Raw genomic sequence first — 26,478 nt, forward strand, 5'->3', positions numbered from 1 at the left:
TTCTTACCTGTTTGATTAGACAGATCTACTTCAGTCTCCTGTGCAGAGGTCTCAGGATTCCCCACAGTTGTCACAATTTCTAAGGTCCCATCTGGTTGTGCTTCAATTACAGCTGTATTCTCATCCAGCCCCTGAGTTTTCTCACCATCACTTCCTCCTTTTTGCCGTGTTTCATTTAAAGGGTGACCATAAACTAAGTACCAGAGGAACATGTGGACCATTCTTAAACGGGGCATTTTGGGAAGAAAGCCAAGAGAACGTCCAAGTCCTGGAACTGGAAGGGAAGAATAAAGACCAAATAGAAATAAAAAGAGGATTAGAGCAGGAGAAATATCTCCTTATGCAAAATTAATGTGAAGAAAACTGGAAGGAAGGATGGGCAGTTGAAAGTAAATGTAAGTTACTAATAGTAAAGAAGTAGTAGTAAATACAAATGCTCCAGTTCACAATTGTAAAAAACATAAGCAGCTAAGAAAACATTGGATAGTGAGACTGGTTTAATATACATCAAATTTTATTTCTATAGGAGAAGAAAAAAAGCTCCATGTATCTTAGGAGACATCTGAAAATTATTATTAATATTAACTGGGAAGGTGAAGGATGACAGAAACCCCAAAGCTGGCTGTACCTGTAACAGGGTGATAGTTCTTTAGGTGTGTTACGCCCATTTTCTCATCAGTTTTTCCTGCCCGACCATTATCAGCTTTACATGAGCTGTCTTGCATTTTTCCTGAATCAGAAACTGCCTCTTGCCCCTGGTTTTCTTCCTCACCATGGTCCTGGGACGTTGGTGTCTGGGGGGCTTTAATCCTGTAGTAAAACCACACAGCACTTAGGTACAAAATACGCAGAGTTCAGTTCCTGTTCTTCCCTGACTTCAGGAGGCATCAGCACATCGCCTCAGCTTTGTGCTTCCATTTCTATTTTGCTAAAGAAGAGGCTGTTTGTTTGGGTTTTTCTGCTTTCCTCTGCATGTTTTTGCACACCCAGAGCAGGCAGGTTCCCCAGGCAGGGCTGACTTGCCTGTTGGCGGTGCTGGAGTTGGAGATGCGGAATCGCACCTGCTCGATGGCGCTCTTCACCAGGGGATCGCCGGGGCTCACCGACGGGTGCACTACGAACTCCACCTGCCCACAGCAGCACAGCACAGACAAGAGGTGTTCATGGAGATACCGGCTCTTAATCATCATCTTAATCATCTTAATTATCTGAGATTAACAGTTAATTGGCAGTAGCCACAATGGATGAATCCTATGATGGTTTTAATCCTTCACAGAACATGAACACTTATGGATGAAAACTCCTGTTGCAACTTTGTATTAAGCAAGAGGTCAAAGTACATGGTCTTCATACCAATAAACTTCTACCAACCTGGGGTTGTGGGTTTTAAAAGCTGAAATATTTGAGAAACAAATACTTGTAAATATTAGGCCCAGAGGGATAAATGAAAAGTCAAGAGCTCATTAGGTGTAAGGCCAAGCTAACACATATTGCTGCTGAAAGCACACATACAATTCAGATTGCTAAGATTTTGTTTCTGCTCTGCACTAGTTATGCAGCAGCTAATTTTCAGTGGATTCAATTCCCTGCTTATGAGCATTTCACACTACAGTAAGTGACAAGTCTCAGCTCTACAGCCACAGACATCTGATTTCCATAAACCTCACTAACAGTAGACTTTTGTTTTAAAATAAAAAATCACATTGTATATATTTCAACGCAGAAGCTCACGAAGAATTTTTCATGGACTCTTGGCTTTCAAAAGGGGTTTAAACAGATTTTTGGTGCAGCCTGGCAGTGCAAGGAGAGAACCATGAAGCACAGAACTGATAAGCAGCAGAACCTCTTGGAAGGGAGATTCAGAGACTTTGATCTCTGGCCTGTTTCTTGGTCTCAATTATCTGCAGCCCAGTAATGGAAAGCAGTGACCTGGTTTCTCACAGTAGCTTAGTTGGACATGAAGCTTCTGGGCAGCTCCATTGTGGGTTCTGCTAGAAGAAGTGAAGTCACCCCTGCATTCCAGCAGAAGGCCCAGGGCACAGAGAGAAATGAGGTGAGGGCTGTGCTGTGCTCTCACCTTTTTGCTGATGCCGTCCTGGATGACCGTGGTGCGGTAGAGCCGGAGGAGCCCGTCCCGCGCCAGCCTCTGCACCAGCCGCACGATGGACTTCTTGCAGCACTTGGTGGAGACACCTTCTTGCTTCTCTTGATCCATGACCATCTTCTGAAGTCTAAAAGATGCCAAAGATACCTTCATTTTAAGGCCAGCAAGACTCCAAACTGCCTAAGTGGTTTGTTAGAGGATGTGGGGTAAATGGCAATTTCTTTCCCTACTTCTAACAGTCCCTGCTCCCTATTCCCTTTTGCTGGAGATAACTGGGAACTTTGTTTTACATTTCAGCTCTATTTTCCCTCTACTCAAGCTTTTCCTTGTCAGGGGAGAACTGCTGTTCTGACAACAGCAAATTCTCAGTGCCTGATTGCCCAGTGCATGGCTACAATGCAATTACCAATGCAGGCTCCCTAAGGTGAGGAGAATCTACAGCTTTGTTAGGTGGTGATTTAACAAATGCAGTCAGTTCCTGCAGTTTGTGAGCTCAGTTCAGCTGGAGGCAGAAGGGGTTTATTGAAGGGTTTCAGAGCACAGAAATGACTCCTGCACTCACAACATAGACACAGACACACATATCCCACCACGTGAAGCCAGCTCCCTTCTCCCTTCTTCCCTTGCCTCAGCTGGCAGGGCTGTGCTCACACCTTCCTCTCCCCATGCCTGTTCCCATGCACTTTCCCACAAATGTTCCAGGTCCTAATTCTGGGCTCCTTCAGTCCTGGGCAATCAATTCTGAAAAAGTCCTGGGAGATAATAAGGGAATGAAGCAATAACTGAATGTACACATGGACTTCAACTGTCCCAAAAGATTACCACATCCTGGTAATTAACAAATGGAAGGCAAACACCAGTAAATTTTCTTGGCAGAGACTGGGGAGGGACAGAACTTCCACTGACTCTGAGGAACCTCTGAGGAACCTGTTGGCAGCACTGAAGGGGCAGCAGAGACCTGAAATATCTTCCAAGCCTGCACTTGGATGTGACTCAATCAATCACTGATGAGGCTGGTGCCAGATGAGGTTCTAATTTTATAACACTCTGCAATTGAACAAGGTGACAGGTTTCAAAATTCTCAGACCAGAGGAAAGATCATGATTTCTGACTAAATTCCTACACGAAGCAGTCCTGGGTATACTGACATGCCAGGATCTTCTGTGCTGACACAGAAGATGGATGGTGCAATCCTATTTTGACAACCTAGAACTGCCAGTTTAGGATCCAGGAGAGCACTGGAGTTTCCATTTCTTTTTGGAGATGAAATCTTAAACAGCTGAAAGACATTTTAACATTTAGGGAAGTATCTCCAGCTCAGGTAAGGTGCCAAGAGAAGACATAACCACACCACATAAAACTGCACTGAAAAGCAAACTTGGAGGCTAGGATGCCAATGACCAGTGGTGAGTGACATGAAGACCTGAGTCTCTCCAGCCCACACAGAATAACACATGAACAAGTTTTGAAACCTTGCAGAGATAAAACTGATGTAGATGCAAGAATCCTGCAGCAGGGAAGTGCTGTACCTTACAATGTGGCCCCAAGTCTGGCACACTGTGAATGGACAAGTCCTTTGACCTGTACTTATGAGACATATAATGAATGAAAGCACTCTTCTGTAATTATCTGCATGGAACTATTGTTGCTTCCAAACAGCTGATTAAGATTCAACCCCCCACATTGTCTTGGGTTCAGTGCAAGATGTATTCTATTTCCTATCTGTTGAAACTGGCTGGGGAGGTGTTTCTTTCCTCATGGCTCCAGGGAGAGGGCAGTGTGTTCTGTCAATGGCCATGTGTTCTGTCAATGGGCAGCTGTTAAACCCAGCTGGGGCAGTGTTCTTTAGCTCTTCTTTATCTACCAAACATCCTCCCTCCAGGGGATCTCTGCTGTCCATGGGCCATCGAGGCTCACTGCAGGGCTGATACAATTCCATCACCCCATGGGAGATGCTGCACCCAGCAGGAAGAGCCCAGCATTCCCACCTGGATAAAAGCTGAGATCAGAACACAGCACAGCCTGTGTGCACTGCATTCCCAGAGGAAGAGCAGACCCATCTCAGCACCCCTGGACCCTTCTACAGGATCATCTCTGCTCCAGCAGAACCACATCTGTCACTGCAGGAGGACTTAACTGGACTGCTGCCAACACCCTGACCAACAGGGTGGCAGGCTGTGTTAACTCTGTCAGTGGTTTTTCCCTTTTTTTGTTAGTTTGCTTTTATGTACTACTACATTTTTTTTATATTCCTGGTAAAGAACTGCTATTCCTATTCCCATATCTTTACCTGAAAGCCCCTTAATTTCAAAATTATAATAATTCAGAGGGAGGGGGTTTATATCCTCCATTCCATGGGAAGCTCCAGCTTTTCCCTGGCAGACCCCTGTTTTTCCCAACTGAGACACCCCCTCCCTGTGCCAGCCTCCATCCGCACAGCAGTGGTGGCAGCAGGGCCAAGCAGAGGCGTTGAGGAGCAGCCCCAGTGCTCCCCCGTGCCCTGGCTCACGTGAAGATGCTCTCGATGAGGCGCAGGTTGCGCACGGCCTCCACGATGAGGTTGCGGCGCTTCAGCAGCCTGTAGGTCTCGTGGGGCCTCTCCGCTGCCACGGCCCGGGAACGCTTCTCCTTCCTGGGGCCACAGGGCTTCTGGGGACAGCACAGCAGAGCAAAGGGACATCAACCAGCCAGTGCTGCGGCCCAGCGGGGCTCCTCACACGGCAGCAGCTGAGCAACTCCCGGTTGGGATGGGTTTATTTACAAATAACTACTCCAATGAAGATTCTCTCTTTCTTTCTTTCTCTTTTATCTCCCCTTCCCAGGAAGGCAGACAGTGTGTGCTGCATTAAGCTATGACATGCATTCAGTCAACACAGAATTGGGAGAGCACCAGGAAACTAACCTAGAACTCTATTGTGGATATCTACCCTCCTATTTCCTGGAAAAATATTCACTTACACCTACAGTGGAGTGCAGCCAAAATACGAATATACTTTGAAATTAATTAAAAAAAAAACCCAAAACAATTTGATAAATAAATACAAAAAACTCTAGTTTGAAGTCTTGCTATTACAGCACAAAACTTAGCTCAGACAGCTGTACCAACAAGAAGATATTAAGACATCCTTACCTTAGGATCTTCAAGTCTGACTTCTTCCACCACAGCCACATCTCCATCTTCATCCGTGGGATGAGCACAGGTAGAAACACTGGACTCCTGCTTTAGGGTTCCCAAAGTAGAACTATCCCCTGTAATGTTGTCTGGGAGCTCCTCAGGATCTTCAAGAATTTGAGGGGAAGGCTGCTTCTTCCCCTGAGCCTTCACAGCTGTTGGCTTTGAGCCTGGTTTGAGAGCAAAAAGCCTTGTAATTGCTCTGCTCGCCCTGTTCAGCTTTCTCTCTAAGAGCATTCTCCCATCCACCCCAGTAGCTGCACTTAAAAGCATTCTGCTACACTTTTCACATATTCTGCTCTGCTGGAAGCAGTGGCTTGACCCTGAAAGACTGCATTCAGCCACCAAAACTAAGTTTTAAAAAAGTGAACTCTCCGTCATCAAATAATTCTTTCCATGCAGAAACCTTTTCACAGCTTGGAAAGCCATGAAGGGCTTATCCAGAAACTGCTGAAAAAAGAAGAGTTTCTAGCTCAAAGATTCTCAAGTTCTGCTGGAAATGTGACTTTTCTGACTCAAAGTACAACGAGAATAAGAATTTAGTATTACTCCAAAGATAATCTACACAGAAAAAGAGTTCTTCTCTCTTCCCTTGGAGTTTATCAGAGAAGTTGTAGGAACATTGAAATAGGTAAAAAAATATTAAGTACTCCCCCCTCTGCTCACATCTTTTTAAATATGTCCCTCAAACGCTGGTAGCTTTCACACTAAGATGTTTCAAATAACTAAAGAAAAAGCTGATGTAACTTTGTTCAGGGGACAAGACGTTTTTGTTACAAAATGCTCAGGTGAGTAAGGCTGTGGGTCAAATCATCCCAACCCTGAATATCCAAGGAGCACAGTGTGTGAGCTCAGGGAAAAGTGCAGACATGGCATGGGGTCAGGGTGGCAGCACAAACACTACTGGGACACAGACACCATGCCACACTTCACCCTGAGCATCTCCAGAGCTTACCACACTTGGTGTTCCAATCCATAACAGTTTGGGGGAAAGCAGGGAAATAACCAAATAGGCTTAAAAATAAATATGTGACCGAAAACCATAATGGAAGCTAGTAACCTTATTTGTTCTTTAATAAAATGATCCATAAGGAAAATGCAGGTACCTTTGGCTGGTGTTGTCTGGTGGACATCATCTTGGACACGTGATTTCAGCGGAGAACCAGAGCTGGCCTTCTGACCTTTTCCTCTCTTCTTCCTGTCCTTCCTTTCCTCACTGTCAGATTCTGAGGCCACAGTCTCCTCTTCTCCAGGAGATGCATCTTCCACAGGTGGGGATTCTTCTGGCACCAGAGCCAAAGTAACTGTAGCCAGCTGCTCACTCCTGGCCTTCTCCCTCTCAAACTGACGGTTTAAATCACTCTCCTCTGCAAAAATGTAGGAAACGTACTTTGTGGTCCTTTGCCGACCTTCATCCTCCATAAAACCCTAAGGAAACAGTTGGAATATTATTTTACTACTTTGCTTTTCCATTCTATCAGTGTTCCCCAGCATCAACCAACAATGGGAAAATGTTCTCAGTGTTATTCCCCCACATCAAAAGATACCATGTTATTCTTTTTTTCTAAGTAATAAAAATGTCCCTAATCTTCACAGAGAGAAATCAAAAGGAATTCTGTGCTTGTAAAATAAAAAAGTCTGCACTAGCAGTGTACTAGAAACAAACTCCTATGGTGTGTGGGGTGGAGAAAAGTCTGAGGAAGAACAAACAGTGTGTAGTCAGAGTGGAAATCAATTACTTCAGAACAAAAATGTTTGTGAAATCAGGGCACTGCAGCCCTCTGAGTGACCCAGACTTCAGTGGAAGTGCTGCTGCCCTGTCTTCTACAACAGGAGCTCTCAAGGATCTACAAACTCACACACTTCACCAATCAATAAGGGAAGATTTTGTTTTCAAAGCTGACTGGGGAAAATATGTATGGCTATTCCAATGGTTTACACAGTTTGTTTTTAAATCTATAGAACTTTTTATTGAAAGACAAGACTTTTGTAAAAAGATTCCCAGTTGAGGGAAAATGACAATTATCCTGCCTTTATGGAAAGGGACCACTGGGTGCAGGCAAGACATGACAGCTCGATTTATCTTGTGAAATTAAAAAAACTTTGAAATATTTGGAAATAGGTTCGATCATCATGACTCCTAGAGAAGTAACTGTTTTGCTCCAGAACTTCCTGGTATTTTCAAAGGGCAAGTAGATCAATGATTTTACATGGACAGAGAGGGTCTTTCCTTCAGTGCTCTGATTAGAGCAGGTTACCATCCTAATATTGAACCCTTGCCTGACACACCTTTTACTCAACTGAAATAATTCTCTTTTCAATCTTACTGGGACTCTCCCACTGCCATTCTCAAATCTCTGCTGTTTCTAATGTTTGGGGTTAAGAATGTTATTCCCAGAGTAACCAAAGTTGTACCTTCAGTTTCAATAAGTATCTGAATTATTTTATTTTAGCCTTACCTTGACAACTTTGTACCTGTCCAGAAGACGACAGAGCATTCTGGCTTCCAGCTTCCCCACATTCATAGCCAGGCGAAGTTCTGCCTGAGAAATACCTTTGGTTCCTCTACTTTCAACTGTTGCAGAAAGGAAAACAGAAAAAAAAATCTCAGAGAAATAATCTGACTGCATTATATATATTTTTTTCCATATACATTAATATTTCCCGAAAAACAGCATATGCCAGAATATTAAATTTAAGATTCCCCACTAACTAAAGCCATTTTTACAGACACATAAAATATTCAGCCAAATACTGTCATAAACCACAATTTTACATGAAGCAGTGCCCAGCAGAATGAAGTATGGAGGTGACAGCTTCAGATTAGAAGCATGGATGATTTTTTTCCCTGGCAGCTTTCCACAGTTAGATATTCATTTCTCCATTTGGAAAGGAAAAGAGACAGGAGAATAAGGAACACTGTTTGCTTCATCTTTTCTCATCCCATCACGACATCCTGTTTCTGCTGGGTGGTACTGAATGGTTGCTCAGCTTCCAAGAAGGGCTAACAGGTGGCAGCACCTCCAGTCTAATCTGGACATACAGCTCATTCTGCTATGAAAAACTGACACTTTCTGATACAAAAGCAACCAGAGTGTAAAAACACCTGCAATACACACTTTTATATTATACACTTTTATACAAGGACTAAGGAGGTAATGGGAAAACTCTTCAGATGTCTTACATCACCTACTTAGCTGATAAGCCTGGGTGAGCATATCCCTTTCATAAACAATATCCACAGGCTGAACAACTTTTGTGATGATCTCTTCATCATCATCATGATAATCTTCCATTTTCTTCCGAAATTCCTTCAGCAGCTTAAGGCAACGGACCATGACATCAGTCCCTGCAAAAAATGAGTGTTAGTAACAACTCCTAACTAAGTGCAGCGGGTGTGCACAGCTTTAAACAACTTTCTTTCTTTCAGCAACATGAAGAAGTAGCAGTGCAATGAGGAACAAATGACTAAAGAGAGGTGGGTATTTCTAGGAAAGGTTTGCAAGAGCTTTTCCCTTTGTATGAATCTGGCAATCAGGTGAATTTTTGAGGTGCTCCAAACCTTCATGTTTGTGAATGTGTGCCAATGCTAGGACTGTCCCGTAGGAGAAACTTCCACAGCATAAATAAATCAATGGAGGGATTAAGTGTTAATCCCCAGAATTACAACTGGAGAACACGTATCTGACTGGGAGATCACTCATTGGGTATAAAACCATTTCTTTTTACAAGGACAGAACATGCTGCTGCCCACCAGCCGCAAAATTCTTGCAGATGATTTCATTTCACATCTTGGTATGTTCCTCTCTATCAGCTGTGCTGTGGGAACTCTCCACTCACTGGGACCTCCCAGCAAAGGGCAGAGTGAGGACAGATGGCTGCAGGAGAGCTGAGCTCCTGCTGGACCAGCTCACACCAGTGGTAACTCCAACTGGGTTACTGGACCCTGCCACCTTGGCAAGTGGCAGTGATTCAGCATTGCTGCTGCAGCAGCCAGTTCATCCTGCAGCAGTGGGGAGAACATCTCCAGCCATCCCTGCTCCTCTGCTACACACTGCTGTGAAAAGGCCAGGCAAGGCTTTAGCTGGAATCACCAAGGTTTCAGCTGATGAATTTTATCTTGTGTTTATATATCTGAGCAGTTACTGATGCCCAGCTGACACAAAGTTAACCCACAGTCACTTCACCATGTCACTGTGCTCCAGGCCACAAGATTCCATCATTTTCCCTTGAGCTGAATCCTTTCCCCAGGATGCTGCTTAGGATTTAAGTGCTCACATTTTGGTAGGGTTGCAAGCACTGTTATTATATCCATTGTATTTCTACAGCCCATTAATTTTCACTGGAAGCAGTATTTGAAAAAATAAACAAAAGAACTCCCCATAGAAAATAAATCCCCCAAAACAAACCAATGCCGTTTCCTTTAGCTCCTGCTGCCTAATAATGTTCTTCCCACAGCAGATGCTCTGGCTTCATCCTCAGTGTGTCCCACATATTTCTATCTTCTTTCCTGTATAACTCCAGAGATTAAACTATCTTGATCTCTGCTGAAAATCAGCTATTATTAATTCATCCTCCTTTAATACCTCGTGGTTTTAAGGCACTTTTGTGGATTTTCAGCTTTTACATCTGTAAGATGGAATTATCATTCAAGTGAAAGATTCATCAAGTGGCATTTTTCCCAACCAACTTAAGCAGCAAATGCAGCTGCTGTTCTGCCAATCTCTGACAGAGCATAAAACACCCGTGCCTTGGGGGCTGCCACTAGGTTTATAAGTGGACTTTATTTTCTTGTCTTCTAAGTAATACCTTAATTGGAAGTTAAATGCTTTTACTACTGCCTATAAACTGTTTAGGAGTGCTGTCTAGTCATTTGGGTTTTATTTCCCAGTGTTTGCAGCTCATTAGAACACCCCTGAAAGACCTGAGTCATTTCTCTCTCAGCCATGTCTGATCCTGTACCTACTTTTGGCCTCTCCTTCTCTTTGTTCAGAATACACTCTCCCTACAGAGAATTTCCTATCTCCAGACTTAAATCATTTGAAGGAATTTGTCTTATTGAGAGTCTTAATCCATCTCCATGTAATCTGCAACAAACTCTTTTTTGTCTTCTGGAATTTTTCATGGTTTTATTGGCTCTTTCACTTGCTCCTTTAAGACTACTCCTATTCACAAAGACTGTAATTTACAATGTTTAGTTCATATCTGATTTTTTTTTTTTCCTCACAGTTCATTATATCTCTAAACTAGACACTGTTCACCTTTCAGAACTATTTTCTTTTTAATCCAACAACTTTGCCTCTTAGGATTTTCTGTGATTAAGGATTTGGTTTAGATTTCCATCAGGAATTGCATTAATTCCATTGGTGGTACTATCCTTCCTCATACTTTCCATTATTATTTCTTGTAGTTTTTTCTCTGTGCAAGTTTTATCTGTATCTTTTTCTGAGAACAATTGTTTTCTTTTGCTCCCTTTCCTCATGCAGTCCTGCTCTTCCTTGTCTTTCCACCACATGTTTGGAAGCTATCAGCAGTTCTTGAGAACCAATTAAATTTGCATTCAAAGCTGGTTATGCATTAAACCATCCCTCAGCAGACTGTGGCTTTTTTGGATAGCAGTTTTTGGGTATCTCACTTAGCTCAACCCTGATATCAGCTTAGATGGTGAGAGCTAATAATGCTAGGGGTGTGGGTTTGATACTGTATAGGCCATTCACTGAAGAGCTGGGCTCAATGGTCCTTGGAGGTCCCCTCAAACTCAGAAAATTCTGTGTTCTGTGAACTCCAAGTGCTGTAAGACCTTACTTCCATAATTTAATACGAAACTTTTCAGAGCTTTGCATTCTCACGACTTTCAGGAAAAGCCATAACCAAGAATGGTCTGGATTTTCACTGACTTCATAATGAGCCTTCTTTTCAAGTTAATGTTTTGTATCTTTTTGTCAAGTTCATTGATTTGTCATTTAACCTGAAAGGTCAGCAGACTGCTTTGTTCCTACTCTGTATTGGCTTGAGCAGTCTCATCAGGTCCCAAGACCACAGCTTGCATTGATATCCAACAAACTTGATTACATTAATTTCTCAAAAATCAGTAACAAATGCTTAATTCAAGTGGGCTACAGCATTTTAACTTTAGTTGCATATTTATCTACATAACTGCATGGACATATTTTTTACTTACACCTCTTTTAAATTAAGATCTGAAGCTCATAGATAGAATTGCACTAATGTAATCACACATAAAGAGAGCAAAACCACTGTTCCAGTCACCTTTCTTTGTCTTGTAGGGTCCTCCATTGGGGTTTATGTCTTGCAAGGGGACAGACACGACCTTGGCCAGGCCAGCATTCATCATGTACTGATAGAGACGTTTGAAGGTTTTCTCACAAAGGCCCTGATGCAAACAGAAATAGCAAAAGTCACTGCAGCCCAAAAGCTTCACCTGCTGCTGACTGGAATCAAAGGCATTCATACTACCTCTTCTTACAACACAGTATTTTGGGGGTAGGATATCCATAAGAAACTTAAGAGCCTTTTAGTGCAGAACCTGAGAAGTTCCTGAGTGTGTTGTATCCTTCCAACTCTGCCATCCACACAAACAGCAGCAGTGGAAAAGTAAGAACTGCATCATAACATCCATTGACAAAACATTTCTGAGGCTGTGGTTGGAACAGAACAGCTTGATCTGGTAGGTTTTAAAGATCTTTCTTTTGATATCCTAGCCCAGAATTTTGTGCAACTTTAGAAGCAGGCAGTATGAATGAGTGCCTTTGATACTCAGCATCTTGATTCTACTGAGTGGGAATTTGAAAGACTAATTCATCTCACCAGTTCTTCCCTCAAGTTTCCCAATGTATCCATCTGGTTTGAACGAGCACTTAGCATACTGGAGAGCTTCTCCATCAGAATATCATATTTGCTCCTCCTAACCAAAAAAGAAAATTATTTTACATGTAAGTATGCATATAACTTCATAAACATGAATTGTAGCTCTAGAAACTGTCAGTCACTAGAGAAAGTATGCTAAGTGTTCTTAGATTGGTTTAGGAATTCTAGTTTTCTTTTCCTCCTGTGAATAGCACATGAGATAATTTGTCTCTAAGAAAAGACATCAATGAGCAAACAATGACTAAGCCCAAGCTGTTACTTCACTGGCAACCCACAGAAGCACAAGTTCTAATCATAAACAAGACAGGAAAACAAAACAAAAAAATCTACTACAAATGTGTTTAAGTGAAAACAGTCAAAATTAACGGAATGATTAGTGCTACCAAAAGAAGAGTTATGTTTATGTAGGCAGGTGATAGGCACTAGAAGAACCTGCTGTTTACAGCTCCAAGGCAAGTTTTAAAGTGTCCGACATTTGGAAGAGAAGTTAATAAATTGGAAAGCGTCAATTCCAGGAAACTCTGATGGTTCTGTGACAACAGAACAATCCCTCATCAGAGTAAAAGGTCAAAGTGTACCCAGGAGACCCTTAAGCCATACCTATCCACATGGAAGCGAGTGAGGAGCAGCAGGATGGAGTGCTGCTGTGCTCCACTCGGCAGGCGGATGACGTGCGACTGCATCGTTATCAGACCACTTCTGTCCAACACTCTCCTGTGATAATGGAGCTTGCCAGCATCCACTCTAAAGAAAAGATGGCAAGATATCCATAGGAACAGGAACTTCTGCAAACAATTTCTTACTTTACCTATATTACCCGTAGCCTTAGTGACACATGCTAATTTTCAAAGTGACTCAAAACTCAAAGTTTGGAAGTGCCACAATTAAGAAAATCTGTGAAATTTATTTTCACAGTTAATTCAAATTAACAGAGAAATACTTCTGATTTTAACCTAGAGCCTTTAGGCACAGAGTGTTATGACATGGTTTGATGAGAGGGTTGAATCAGCACTGTATCCCCACGCCCTCCTTTTCCATCCAGTCTAACTCATGGCTGTGCTGCAGCCACTGCCCTCCTTGTAACAGCTCTAGGATTCATTTCCTTCCTTGGTGAGCTGGCCTGGGCCACCAAACTGGCAGAAAAGCATCCATAAAAGCTTTCCCCTCTGTCCCCAACATCTTAGTTACCTACAAGTGGCAAAGTGGCAAAAAAGTGGCAAAAAACAATGCCAGGTGATCTGCAAGCTACAACCCACTCATGTCCTAAAAGCAGTGAATCCTTACAGCAATGCTCTAAGGATATTCTCCAGAACTTCAGGACACATCCAGAAGTCCTCTGAGAAGGTGTGTAATGCTCTTCCATCAGCAAAATACATGGCCTAGTTTGGGAGCTGGTAACTCAAGATCCCACTCAATGGAGGAGACACCACACAGGGAAATGCTGGGGACAAAAGGTGACCATCCAAGAATCCCTTCAGAGCTGGGGTAAGATACTTGGACAGCAATTTAGAAAAGGAAATGAAAATCATTTTTCCACCCCCCAAAAAAAGTTATTTAGAGAAACCAAGAACTTCTACAAATTAGAAACCTGTGTATTGACACACCAGACAAATTTCTGGCTCTCTGAGAAAATATCAGGAAGGATAAATGAACTCAAGGATGAGACCAGTACAGCTCTACCAAACAGGCTCCCAGAACCAAGCACTCCTGGTAGTGAGAATGGAACACTACAGTACAGATGAGAGCTCAAATATTCACAGGAATACCTAAAAACAACCTTAGATTTAATTCTCAGAGCAAGATACAAACTTACTTGAAGGCCCCACTGTGAAGGTCCCTCTGGAGCTCTCCCTGCCACCGAGCTCGGCCCAAACGCTCCAGAATGCAGTAGGAAAAGTCAGGGAGCTTCAGGTCAGGGTCTCCCTCCCAGCCTATTAAAGCTCTGTAACGCTGCTCTTGGGAAGCAACAATGACTAATTTCTGTCCCCACCTAAGAAACAGAAGGGAAAGTAATGTATTGTTATTGGCTCCATAAAAACAGAGAGATCAATCCCTTTCTCTCCTCAAACACCATTCTTGATACAATCTGTACAAACTGAGTACGGGCTAAATTTTAGAACTTAGAAGTATTTTAATGCCAGATATAAGGATTTCACTCACTTTTCAACAGCTTCTTTGTAAGTATAACAAGGCTGCAAATCCTTCTTCCTTATTTGATCAGTGATATCTACTCTCTCTTTAAAATACTGGCAGGAACCTTGTATGCCATCTTTGTTATCCAAAATCATGTGGATAGGATAAATATCATCTGAAGAAATAGGATCTCTTTTGGATTCCAATATTCCTGTTTCAAGGTCTATTTCTTCATATCTGAAATAAAAGCAAAGAGCCGATATTTAACCAAGCAAGGAGAAATACAAGATTGCCACAAACAATGCTGATACCTCTAGGAAGTGTCTTTGAAAAATGAAACTCCTTTGAAAACTCCTAACTGGAAAAATATGAAGAGCAGAGCTGCACTCCTCAAGCATGAGCAAACCCTTCCAGCACTTCATGCAGAGTGCAGGAGGGAGAAAGAGGGAGAAGCATTATTTAATCTTTGAAATGTCAAAGATATGGTGGGAATAAGAAAAGTAGTGGGAATAAGAAACATACAGTTCACAGGTAAGGAAAATGACAGGTACACCCACTCTGCTGACCAGGCCACATAAATTCTGCCTGTACCTAAGTAGCAAGCACTACATACATTTGAATGGAAATCAAGTCAGGACTCATATAAAGGTCTCCTAAATTACAGAATAATCAAAATTGGAAGAGTGTGTTAAGTTATCCAGCCACCCACCAGCACAACCACTGTGACCCCTAAACCCCATCACCCATGCCAGATCCTGAACACCCCCAGGCATGGTGCCCCCGCCACCTCCCTGGGCAACCCACTCCAATGCCTCACTGCCCGAACGGTGAAAATTTATAATATCTGAACAGCAGCTCAGAGCCACTCTCGGCCCTGCCCGCTGTCACCGGCTACCGAAGCGCTGCTGCAGCAGAGCCGGGGCGAGAAGGGGCAGCCCGGCAACCGGGCCGGGTTTAGCGGGCAGTGAGCCCGGGATTAGCCCCTCAGCCAGGCCGGGTTTAGCGGGCAGTGAGTCCGGGATTAGCCCCTCAACCAGGCCGGGTTTAACCGGCAATGAGTCCGGGATTAGCCCCTCAGCCAGGCCGGGTTTAGCGGGCAGTGAGTCCGGGATTAGCCCCTCAGACAGGCCGGGTTTAGCGGGCAGTGAGTCCGGGATTAGCCCCTCAGACAGGCCGGGTTTAGCGGGCAGTGAGTCCGGGATTAGCCCCTCAGCCAGGCCGGGTTTAACCGGCAATGAGTCCGGGATTAGCCCCTCAGCCAGGCCGGGTTTAGCTCGGCGACCAGGCCCGGGTTTAGCCTGGTAGTGGGGCCGGGTTTAGCCCGGCGACCAAGCCCGTGTTTCTGCCAGTAACCAGCCCCGGGTTCTCCGGCGAGAAGGGGCCGCTCCGCCCCGCTCGCTGCCCTCACCGGTCGTGCAGGCGGAGCGGCGGGCGCGGCCGGGGCAGGAGGTAGAAGCGCACGTCGGGCTGGGCGCTGAGCGCGGCCCAGAGCAGCTGCTGCGTGTCGGGCTCCAGCGGCAGCGGGAAGGGCGGCGAGCGGGCGGCCAGGCGCTGCCAGAGCGCGGCCGCGGTGATGCCGTCCAGCCCCTCCAGGGCCACCTCGTCCAGCAGCGCCCACAGCGGCTCCATGGCCTCCATGCCCGCCGCCGCTTCCGGGCCCGCGGCGCGCAGGAACTGACGGCGGCGGGGCGCGACCGTCACCACGGAGACCGAGCAACAGCCCCGGCCCGGCACGGCACGGCCCGGCACGGCGGGGTTGTGTTTGTCCGGGGCCGTGTCTGCCCGGGGACTGTGTCTTGGGTGCGTGTCCGGGGACTCTGCCTCGGGAACTGCGTCCGTCCGGGGTCTCTTTCCCGGTCCGTATGCGTCCGGGATCTCTGTCCGGGGGTCAGTGTCCGTCCCGGGTCCGTGTCCATCTGGGGGCTGTGTCCGGGGTTGTTGTCCTCTGGGGGCTCTGTCCGGGGTCTCTTCCCGGTGTCAGTGTCCATCTGGGGCCTCTGTCCCGGGTCCGTGTCCGTCACGGGGCTCTGTCCGAGGTCTGTGTCCACCCAGGGCCTCTGTCTGGTGGGTCCGTGTCTGTGTCCACCTGGGGCTGTGTCCGGAGACTCTATCCCGAGTCCACGTCCATCTGTGGGGGCTCTGTCCCGATCCGTGTCCCCGTGTCCTTTCGGGCTGTGCCCGGGGCTCTGTCCCGGTCCCTGTCCCTCTGGGGCTCTGTCCCGGTCCCTCCGGGCTGTGCCCGGGGCTCTGTCCCGGTCCGTGTCCCTCTGGGGCTCTGTCCCGGTCCCTCCGGGCTGTGCCCGGGGCTCTGTCCCGGTCCCTGTCCCTCTGGGGCTCTGTCCCGGTCCCTGTCCCTCGGGACTGTGCCCGGGTTCTGTCCCGGTCCGTGTCCCTCTGGGGCTCTGTCCCGGTCCCTCCGGGCTGTGCCCGGGGCTCTGTCCCGGTCCGTGTCCCTCTGGGGCTCTGTCCCGGTCCGTGTCCCTCTGGGGCTCTGTCCCGGTCCCTCCGGGCTGTGCCCGGGGCTCTGTCCCGGTCCGTGTCCCTCTGGGGCTCTGTCCCGGTCCGTGTCCCTCTGGGGCTCTGTCCCGGTCCGTGTCCCTCTGGGGCTCTGTCCCGGTCCGTGTCCCTCAGGGGGTCTGTCCCGGTCTGTGTCCCTCTGGGGCTCTGTCCCGGTCCCTCGGGGCTGTGCCCGGGGCTCTGTCCCGGTCCCTGTCCCTCTGGGGCTCTGTCCCGGTCCCTCCGGGCTGTGCCCGGGGCTCTGTCCCGGTCTGTGTCCCTCTGGGGCTCTGTCCCGGTCCCTCCGGGCTGTGCCCGGGGCTCTGTCCCGGTCTGTGTCCCTCTGGGGCTCTGTCCCGGTCCCTCCGGGCTGTGCCCAGGGCTCCCCCGCGCTCCCCGCTCCGCAGAGCGGGCCGGGGCCGGGCTCTGGCAGAGCTGCCCTGCGGTCGGGAAGAGACACCAGCCGCGGTTCTCTCCTTGGTACAGAGCTCAAGAAAACGTGCTGCTGGCACATTTAAACTCCTGAGAGGGTAAGAGCACACCCTGGCACAACTTGCGGCAGTGGTGTGGTGAGGATTGCTGGAAAAATTCAGATTTCCTGAATGGCAAGCCAGGTAAAATCTTTATTAAACACTTGAAATATATACAGGCTCAGCAGTGAGTTAACTGTAGGATGAACTGACCTAACGAGTCGTAGCAGCTCAGACAATTCCTTCCACAGCCGGGCTTTGGGCAGAGCTCCTCTGCTGTGCCCCAGGGTTGTCTTGCTTGCCAGGTCTGGCATTATAAACTTGTTATAGCATATGCCTGCTACTTTTAGTGTTTTTTGGTTCTTCAGTAGATTGTGAAGGGTTCTGAAAAATAAGTAAAACAGCTACTGTTTCCTCTGTTCTTCAGGAGCTTTATTTACAGCCCTGACAGCTTTATGCATGGTTGAAGGAGGAATGTTTTTCTGTTTATAGCTTCTCATCTATTGAGGGTGCAAAACCAGTGGTACTCCAGAATAAATCATTCAGCATGACCATTATGTTCTCATTTCAGGTTTATGTTAAGACATGGTGACTGACTTTGATGAAAAACATGACGAATATTTAATATCCCTTCAGCAGAGAAACCGGTAAGATTCGCATTTGGGTATGAAATATTTGTTGTATCAAATAGCAGCAGCTGTGATGGAAAGTCCAACTTGCTGTGCCTTAAAACATCCAGGAGTTTCTCTCTTCTTCCCTTTGTTTGCTAAAAGTTCTTATTTCGAGAGGAGATCACAATGTTTCTTCAGCATTTAAAATATAAATACATTTATTAAGCTACTTTTTTCACAGCTGACAGGGAAGATTTTTGTTTAAGAGAGCAAGAGGTTTAGATTCAGAAGTAACTGGCAGCTCATGCTGTGTGAGGATGTAGTTATGAGGCACAGTTGTTATGCTGTGAAATAAGAAAAGTGGGAAATAAGGACAGCCAAATTGCCTTTGCAAACTGCAGTGTTTTTCAGAGAAGTTTCAAACATTTCTTCTCCTCTTTGTTCATGTGTTCCTGTCACTATACCCTGGACAGATGAACTTCATAGCTTAATTTAGAGGAGTCTACAGAGTATTTTGCTGGATTCCTTCATTCAACACAAGCCATAAGGTTTCTAATTGAATTCTATAACAAACTGGTTTGGTAAAAAGACCTTGAAGCCACAATTATGTTAAAAAAAACAGCCAATTTTTGTGACCGCAGGTTTCTTTCCTATATAGTATTCTAAAGCAGTTTTAGAAAAGGATAAAATTAGTTTATTTAATGGTTGAACCAACTTGCAGCCTTGGTATCAGAGCTCTAATTCTGACTGCTGGGGACATGCTCTTGGGAAAAGGTGGCTTGTGTCACAACAGAGACATGTGGGGGACTTTGGCCTGTGGATTGACCCATCCTGGAGTCAGAGGGAAACCAGGTGGAGCAGGGGAATGCACGAATTGTCACCCAAATGATGCCAGCCTCCTGGCCTGTGTGTCACCTCACCAAAGGAATTGGCATGGACTGGGTATAACCCATGGTGAGAGGAGATGAGAGTTGGAAGAGGGAGAGCAGCTGCTTCACTGAAACTGAGCCCATTGAAGGGCATTATTTTGGTATTATTTCAACCAGCATTTAATTTTTGGTATCTCTAACTGCAGTACTGGCTGGGGGCTTTCCACCTGCAGTTTCAAAACAGAAATCATCCTTTTTCATTCTTGAAAAGAGGCCAACAATTTTTAAGCTTTTTGAAATTTTAAGTGAAATTCTTTAGAATTCTTATGAAGAAAGGTTAAATATGCAAAATACCAAATGGGAAAAATAATGTGAAGTAAGAAATAACACGGAAAAAAAACCTCAGAAAGGAAAAGCTTGGTCAAACTTCATCTATCACAGTGTGTGGGTGCTCAGGTACACGTTACAGCACAGGAACAGACCCTGGAAGATGTATTCTGAAAGGGTTCTGAACATATTTCCCAGCTTTGTGACACGGTGTGTTGTGTATTTATTGCTGATCTGACCATCTGTGTATGCCCTGTGCAAGGATGAATTATTGGCCTCTCTCCTCCAGGCTGCAGGAGCGGTTAAGAAGAAAAGATCCCGTGCAGCTCAGACTGGAGCAGCTGGAGAAGGGATTTTCCCTGTACGTGAATGGAGCTAACTCCGAGCTGAGGAAGCAGCGCAGGAAAGTCACCCCTCACAGCTGCCTGAGGAGCAGGAGCAAACCCACCAGGACAAAGGGTGAGGGCTGTGGGAGCCTGGCAGAGCCTGCAGCAGGGCTCACACAGGTCACTGTGACCCAGGGCAGCACCACTGCAGCAGTGGGGTGAAATCCCTGGAAATCAGAGTGCTTGAGCTGGTTGGGTGTAAGGAAGAGTCTCTGCAACACCCTGTCAATTCTTCACTCAATCCCTCTTTAATGCCAACATTTAATTTCCCTGCCTCTTCATTTGTTAAACAGCTCTAACTAAAAGTAGAAGATTAGAAATGTATATAAATTGTCAGGGGAAAATAATGGTGTACCTTTGACACATAACACTATTAAGAGGATTTAAGATCTGATGGACTTCAGTGTTATCCAAATCTGGTGTCCTGAGGACAAATGACATTTGATGACATAGACTGTAATCAAATTATGTCCAGTAATAGCTTCATTAAGCTCATAAATTATGTTTAAGCTATAATAGTTGTCTTAAAAAGACAGCTAATCTTTATTTAAATATTTGAAGTGAAGAAAATCGACCATTTTTCCCAGTGATTAGCTGGCTTTATGGAAAAATGGGTATTTTGTTTCTAATTTAAGTCTGTCTGTCATTGAGAGCAGTGCAGTGACAGGAATAATTTTGCATGCATGAAAGTATAAAGTATGAGCTTACTGGTCTTCTAATCTATTTAGCATAATGAAAAGAAAGTTGGTTTTACTAAATCCCTGTGTAAAGCAGTTTACCAGCCTTAGTCAGTCATGTTCACACTTGCTACAACCTATCTCAAAGTGTTTTTTTAACATGTGATAGTCTGTTTGAGCTTTATTTTCACCTAAAAATGAAGACAAAGAGTTAAAAAAGCTACCTAGTATGACAATTTATTGATTGAAAGTCTATTAATTTCAACAATACCGGAAACTAACTTTTAATTCAATAACTGTTCCAACCATGGCTCTAACTTCATCTCCTTAATTTGTTTTCCTGCTACACTGGGCACATACTACTTGTTTGCAGGCTTAGGTGTGTTCAACTTGTATAATTTCCTGCAGGTTGTGTGTGATGGTGATGAATCAGTTGTCACCTGGCTCCACTGTTCCCTGTGAAAGTGACACCTCGTGTGTAATGATGTAAAAATAGTCATGTTCTTGGATACTGGGAAATGGTGGAAATTGGCTGCTCTGTCACACAGGGCTGATAAATCTACACTAAAGAGGGTGTAAATCAACAGCTTGGACTTTTTGCTCCAAAAATTGCGAAGGGATATTGTGGCAGCAGCTCTAGTGGAACTCTGTCAAAAGAAATTTCCTCTTAAAGTTCTGCTGTGCAGTTGTTATGTCCCAGCTTAACTAAAATTCTTTATTTCTATGGTCCCTTAAGGCCATTTGCTTCAGTCAAGGTAGAATACATGTCTTGGGGATCTCTGAAGACTCCACTTGCAGTCTCTGTTCCTTTCCCCCATCAATCAGAGACTGTAGCACCAGCTCTGCAGAAGATAACTCAGTGATTTGCTGTTCTTAACTCTCCAGTTGTGTTGTTTCAAACACATGAACCTGCAGTGGAAGACACCAGCTGAACCATCATCCTGTCATTTTTCCTCTAACAGTTGGTTTTGCCACTGGAGTCCAGAATGGGAGTCACTGCTGGTCTGGGGGTTCTACCTTAGCAATTTTGTGGTCTCTTTCATTTCTAGGCATTTCTTCTCAATGATTGAATATGATTTTACTTACAGGAATGATTCCTAGATGAGATACAGCACTGAGTTTTCTTCCCTATCCATCTCCCATGAGAGTTATTGCATCATTTATTATTTCTAAAGCATCCATCTATAGGATTAGTCTTCACTGAAAAATTAGGAATGGGTGGCACTTAATAATCCAGAACGGGCATAAATTCCTCTTTCTGGTTCCTGAAAATGTCATCATAAATCTATTTGTCAGGACTGTTTTCTTTGTGTTCCCTAGGAGTAATTGCTGATAATAGTGATTGATAAAGTTTTTATGCTTAGGATTGGTAATGAATTAAAGTAAATGATGGGTTGGCGGGTAGTGAGGCTGGGCTCTAGCTGTGCTGGCATTTCTTTGGGTCTATAACCCACACATGGTTTCACAACTCTGTTGTTCCAGTGAATGTCTGTGTGGTCACAAATACGTGGCTCGAGGGTAGTGTGGGGTCTCCTTGGATTAGGACTAGTATTTTGAGGATGTACTTCTCAGTCCTTGCCTAGTCAAATAGGCACTAACAGCTCAAATCTCTGAGGGAATGACACCAGTGGAATTGTTCTGTGTGCCCAGACAGGTCCTGGTTGGTATTCACATCCCATCCATCCCATGGGAAGGATATTTCTGTTCCAAAGTAATCTTTGTTGCACAGATGACTCGCTCATCTGCATGAGCCTCTGTCTGGGATTTCAATTACTGTTTTTCCTGGCTTAGAGAGACCTGGGCATGTGAATCCATCACTAAGCAGAGTCATGGAATCACACAACTAGAGGGACCTTAAAACATCTTTTTCCACCCCCTGCCATGGGCAGGACACCTTCCACTATCCCAGGTTGCTCCAGATCCTGTCCAACCTGGCCTGGAACACTTCCAGTGATGGGGCAGCCACAGCTTCTCTGGGCTCCCTGTGCCAGGGCCTCCCCACCCTCACAGGGAACAATTTTTTTTTCTAATATCCAATCTTACCCTGCTCTCTGTCAGTGTGAAGCCATCCCCTCTTGTCCTGTCATGCCATGACTTGTAAAGAGTCTCTTCAGCAGTTCTGAGGATGGAGTACTCAGCAGTGGGAGCATGAGTCCTGCCATCTCCTTCCTGCTTACATTTGCAGCACACTTGAGGGGTTTCTGGGCAGTTGCTTTGAAGAGATGAATCCTCAGAGAGTGCAAAGGAAAGGTTCAGTTCTCTCCCAAACCAGGCATGCTTCTCACAGTGTAAGCTCCAGACAGTTCACCCTCAGTGCCAGCAGAGCCAGTGCAGCAGAGCAATCAGCACCGATGCTGACTCAAAGGATTTCTGGTGTTCCTTGGGAAGAGCCTACTGAGGAGCAGGAGCTCTGCTTGGAAGGGCTGCTTCTCTTCCTTGGAGCAGTGAATTCCTTTTCCCCTCTGTGTTAAGTCCTGTTTTTGGCCTCTGAGACAGAGAGATACCTTGTGCTGAGCAGTAAAACAACATCCCATAGTGCTGTGATCACTCCAAATGGACATAAGCAAACCCTGTCCCCCCAGGATGGTCCTACCCTGGGCCTGTTCCCTCCTGTCTGCTTGGACCACCTTTTGTGCAGTCTCCTGGTGAACCAGATTGCTCAATGGGCTATAACTAAAAGGAATATTTTATGTTTTCCCAGAGTCAAAACTTGCCATATCAATTCTCTGAACAGGTCACTGCACAGCTGCATGTAGGGTTGTCCAACTCCCCCCAAAAAAAATATGGTATTGAGAGCTGTAACAAGCAACCTGATTTAATTCTGAAGTAAGCCCTGCTTTGAGTGGAAAGCTGGACTTGGTGACTCCCAGAGGTTCCTTCCAAATGAAATCTTTCTTTGATTCTATGACCTTTGTAGGACAATAGCTTCTTTTACTGGTAGTGCCAGTGCCTGCAGCCTTAAGGTGAACATTAAATTATGGTTTAAAGAAAAAAGGTTTTGCATCAGCTGTTTTTCTCCACTGAGAAGAAATGGAAGCTGTAAATCTGTCTTGGCCATAGGAAATGAGATGCCTTTATTTAGGATGCTACTGAGAGTGTTGGTGATGCCTTTGTTCCATTGAGGACGCTGATGTGACCTGCAAGTTGTTTGTCTCTTTCTCTCAATCAAAGCATCTTCTCAAAAATCCATTGTTCCACTCTAGGCTGGGGCCAGAGAACAGCACAGAGACCTTTAGTTCTTGACCATACAGAGATTTTTTGCAGAAGTTCCTGAACCAACTCTTCCTTTCCTTAGAAATGAAGGATAATGGTTGTTTGTCCTTCATTATGACACGAAGAATCCTGCTCTGCACAGTATGTTAAATACCCAGTACATTCTGTTTAATCTGCCAATACCTTATGTCTCCTTAATTTTGAGAGTTTGCTTTGTAAACCCAGCATATCACCTGTTGTTCACCAGTGCCCTGTCTGTCAGTCTGCCTTTGCTAGTTGGGTTCTGGGCTCAGTTGGCTTCCTCAGAGAGGTTACTTTCTACCCAGCTGGGGGTCACAATGATGTGTACCCCTGTTCTAGAATGTATTTCTATATTTTCATATCAAAAAGGGTGGGGCTTCCCCTGCTGTTAAGCCATTGTATCCTAAAAGAATTTATTCTCTTAAAAACACCTAGTGATAACTGTCCCTGAAGAGGTTCAAAACTCCTGCTGCTAGAACTGGCCAGGATCTGATGTGGGATATCTTTGCAGCTGTTGATTCCATTTGTGTGTCAGATTTACTCTTCTGTCCTCAGCTGGGGAGAAAACAAAAATAACTCAGGAACAAAGGTGTCTGTTCATTGTCTAATACCATATTTCTGCTTTCTCTCTCCTGTCTTGTAATCCTTGTGTGTCCCTGCTGAAGAAGCAGCCCAGTTAGAAGAGAGTGGGCTGCCAGAACACAGCACTCCGACTGCCCCAGGCAAGACACAACGCAGGAATTGGCTTCAGGTATGGGGCAGGTGGAAGAAATGGGGCTTTGAAGGAATTCTTAGGTTGCAGATGACTGAGACTCTGTGAGTGCCTGGTCTGTATACTGACAACATGAAATGCTACCCTGCCCACATTTGTGTCTGCTTGGAAGCCTAAAGAGGCAAATCTTCAAAGGGTTTGGTTTCAGTGACATTCATCACAGAAACGTTTGTAACCTGGACATGAGTGGCTCAATGTGTCCTCCAGCAGAATAGCTGCTGTTGGATAGCTCTGATGGCACCCCAGGGAATTTATCTAGTGCACAGGATTGAGAAACTCACTTTGGAGAGACACCCCTGCCTGTTACTGCTGTTCTCCACCCTGCAACAGGATGGAGGGACAAAGAAATGTAGTTTGCATAATTTGAGTCATAATTTGTGATAAATTCTTGTAGATCATAAGAGAGGGAAATGCATTTAAATAAAAAAATCCTATGTATAAGAAATCTGGAGCCATCAGCTCCATAGTTGTGGGTTCACCAGAGAAATCTCAGAAGAGAAACCTGTTTTCTTTTAGCCTAAAGAAGGATCTGAGCCAACTGTCAAGGACTTAATTGAAAGAAGAAATGTGAATTCAGAACAATGGAGACATGCCACCCAAGAAATTACACCACTTGATTAGCCATTGGCCTGGCTGGATGTCCAGTCTGGGCTTGAGTGATGGGATCAGAGGTCTTTGGCACTGTGGATCAAGTGTTTGTGCTATGCAGGTTTTCTTTACTTTCACAAAATACTGCACATTCAAGCTGTAGGGCTGCATTGCTTTATTTACCACCCTTACTGCTTGGTTGAATTCATTTTCTCAGCTTCCATTATGGCCTGTCAGGACTTCTCTGCTGAATTTGCCAGATGTGTGGCTCTCTACTAAACCCTGGTTGCTACTTGGGACTAACTTAGGGTGATTCCTTAAGTCTTTTATCCACTTGGATGGGAGGATAAGAGTTATTATATCCTTATGAACAACAGGAATTATTTAGCTAAGGAAAAATGCAACCTCAGACTGAGAAGGAGATTGTGCCAGATAGAAATTTCCTTTCCCAGTGATTTTCCATGGGGATTTTTTGAATAACCAGAGGACCCAGCAATTCCTGGCCAGATCTGTCAAACTTGGGCTGTGCTAAGGGATGCTGTGAGGGGAAAAGAGACCCACTGAAAGAATTCACCCAAGTTGTCTTAGGATGTTCCCTCTGGACATCTCTGCCACTGGCACTTAGAAAATGCTAGAGGAGTGAGGGAAGAGCAGAGCAAGGTTTAACATCACTGCCCACTCTGGGCACAGCAGCAGCAGCAGGTGGGGAGTTTGAGCAGGGCTGTTAAACCACAACTTAGGCCTAAAGGTGAGCTCAGGGAGGAGAGAAACCCTCTGTGGAACAGAGGGGAAAAGAAATGCTTAATCATACTATTGTTAGATAAAGTGTGATGGTTACTCTTTTTGTGCTGCTGATACACAGAAGAAATCTAATTTCTTGGAGCACTTCTTTTGACAGAAAACTGTGGCGATTAAAACAGAAGGAGGGGGTAAACTCTACATTAAACCATCCCTGGAGTACTCTGATGATTTTGAAACCTTTGAAAGCTTGAATGTGGAGAGCAGCAGTGATGGTGATGATGATGGTCCTCTGTCCCAGGTACAACTGGCAGTTACCTTCTGTTCATGGCAATGTCATTTGAAATGTGATTGTGCCCAGGTATCAGCCCCAGCTGGAGCACCAAACCAGTCCATAGTGGTGTCTTCATTAGAGAATTTTGCTTTGATGAGATGTCACAAAAAGAAGGACAAAAAATGAAAAGTAAAGCTTCTTGAAAAATCAAGTCTCAATCAGCAACACTGCAAGATATTCAACCTTATTTTTAGGAGGTGAAATATTGTCTCTGTTGGGTTGAATCGCGGTATTCCCTGCAAGGAGCCTCTTTCAGTTCACTGAATGGTTGTGCAAGTGAACATCACTCCTTGTGTCAGGTTAGAGAAAGCTGAAACAACAGCTTCTGGTGCCTTTAGGGTAGTCTTGAAATAATAATGCTAAAGTTGTTGCATGTAATTGTTTTACCTAACAAAAATCAGACTATTTGAAAATGTTGTAATCAAAGCAGTTGCTTTGCATCAAGGATTGTTGTTATATTGACTGTGCAGCCTTCCATTTGATCACTAATTGCAGTTTGCTCTAGCACACTTCACAAATGTGAAAGAAAATGAATCAATGAATAAAAATTTATGAATGTCTTTCTGCCTAACCAATTAATGACATAAATAAAGCTTTTCTGGGTAGTGGAGTAGCATCTATATATGAATTCTTTACAGATCTTAAACCTGATATCAGACAAAATTCCCAAGCATATTTT

The 26,478-nt window shown here is 44.9% G+C and overlaps 2 protein-coding genes across 12 annotated transcripts in view; one reads left to right on the forward strand and one right to left on the reverse strand.

The window, feature by feature from the left end:
* The window catches only part of GTF3C1 (general transcription factor IIIC subunit 1), a 39,265-nt gene extending 23,296 nt beyond the window's left edge, over window positions 1–15,969 (reverse strand). Inside the window, exons 1-15 of the mRNA XM_063414199.1 lie at window positions 15,706–15,969; window positions 14,325–14,534; window positions 13,978–14,154; window positions 12,765–12,908; window positions 12,105–12,201; window positions 11,547–11,670; window positions 8,470–8,625; window positions 7,736–7,851; window positions 6,383–6,704; window positions 5,235–5,446; window positions 4,614–4,753; window positions 2,078–2,231; window positions 1,024–1,127; window positions 629–810; window positions 8–274 (exon numbers count right to left, since the gene is read on the reverse strand). Of these exons, the coding sequence (XP_063270269.1) occupies window positions 8–274; window positions 629–810; window positions 1,024–1,127; window positions 2,078–2,231; window positions 4,614–4,753; window positions 5,235–5,446; window positions 6,383–6,704; window positions 7,736–7,851; window positions 8,470–8,625; window positions 11,547–11,670; window positions 12,105–12,201; window positions 12,765–12,908; window positions 13,978–14,154; window positions 14,325–14,534; window positions 15,706–15,935 (2,635 nt within the window). The 5' untranslated portion in view covers window positions 15,936–15,969. The remainder of the gene's footprint in view (window positions 1–7; window positions 275–628; window positions 811–1,023; window positions 1,128–2,077; window positions 2,232–4,613; window positions 4,754–5,234; window positions 5,447–6,382; window positions 6,705–7,735; window positions 7,852–8,469; window positions 8,626–11,546; window positions 11,671–12,104; window positions 12,202–12,764; window positions 12,909–13,977; window positions 14,155–14,324; window positions 14,535–15,705) is intronic.
* Window positions 15,970–15,977: 8 nt separating this feature from the next.
* The window catches only part of KATNIP (katanin interacting protein), a 61,052-nt gene continuing 50,551 nt past the window's right edge, over window positions 15,978–26,478 (forward strand). For 2 of the 11 annotated variants that reach the window (XM_063414200.1, XM_063414205.1), the window contains exons 1-6: window positions 15,996–16,184; window positions 17,280–17,407; window positions 17,835–17,910; window positions 19,360–19,529; window positions 24,033–24,118; window positions 25,626–25,766. In XM_063414200.1, the coding sequence (XP_063270270.1) occupies window positions 17,849–17,910; window positions 19,360–19,529; window positions 24,033–24,118; window positions 25,626–25,766 (459 nt within the window). In that variant the 5' untranslated portion in view covers window positions 15,996–16,184; window positions 17,280–17,407; window positions 17,835–17,848. Of the gene's footprint in view, window positions 16,185–17,279; window positions 17,408–17,834; window positions 17,911–19,359; window positions 19,530–24,032; window positions 24,119–25,625; window positions 25,767–26,478 lie in introns of all 11 variants that reach the window. The other 9 variants (XM_063414208.1, XM_063414209.1, XM_063414201.1 and 6 more) reach the window with 8 other exon arrangements.

The sequence above is a fragment of the Prinia subflava genome, chromosome 17 (genome assembly GCF_021018805.1).
Source record: "Prinia subflava isolate CZ2003 ecotype Zambia chromosome 17, Cam_Psub_1.2, whole genome shotgun sequence".
Classification (NCBI taxonomy): domain Eukaryota; kingdom Metazoa; phylum Chordata; class Aves; order Passeriformes; family Cisticolidae; genus Prinia; species Prinia subflava.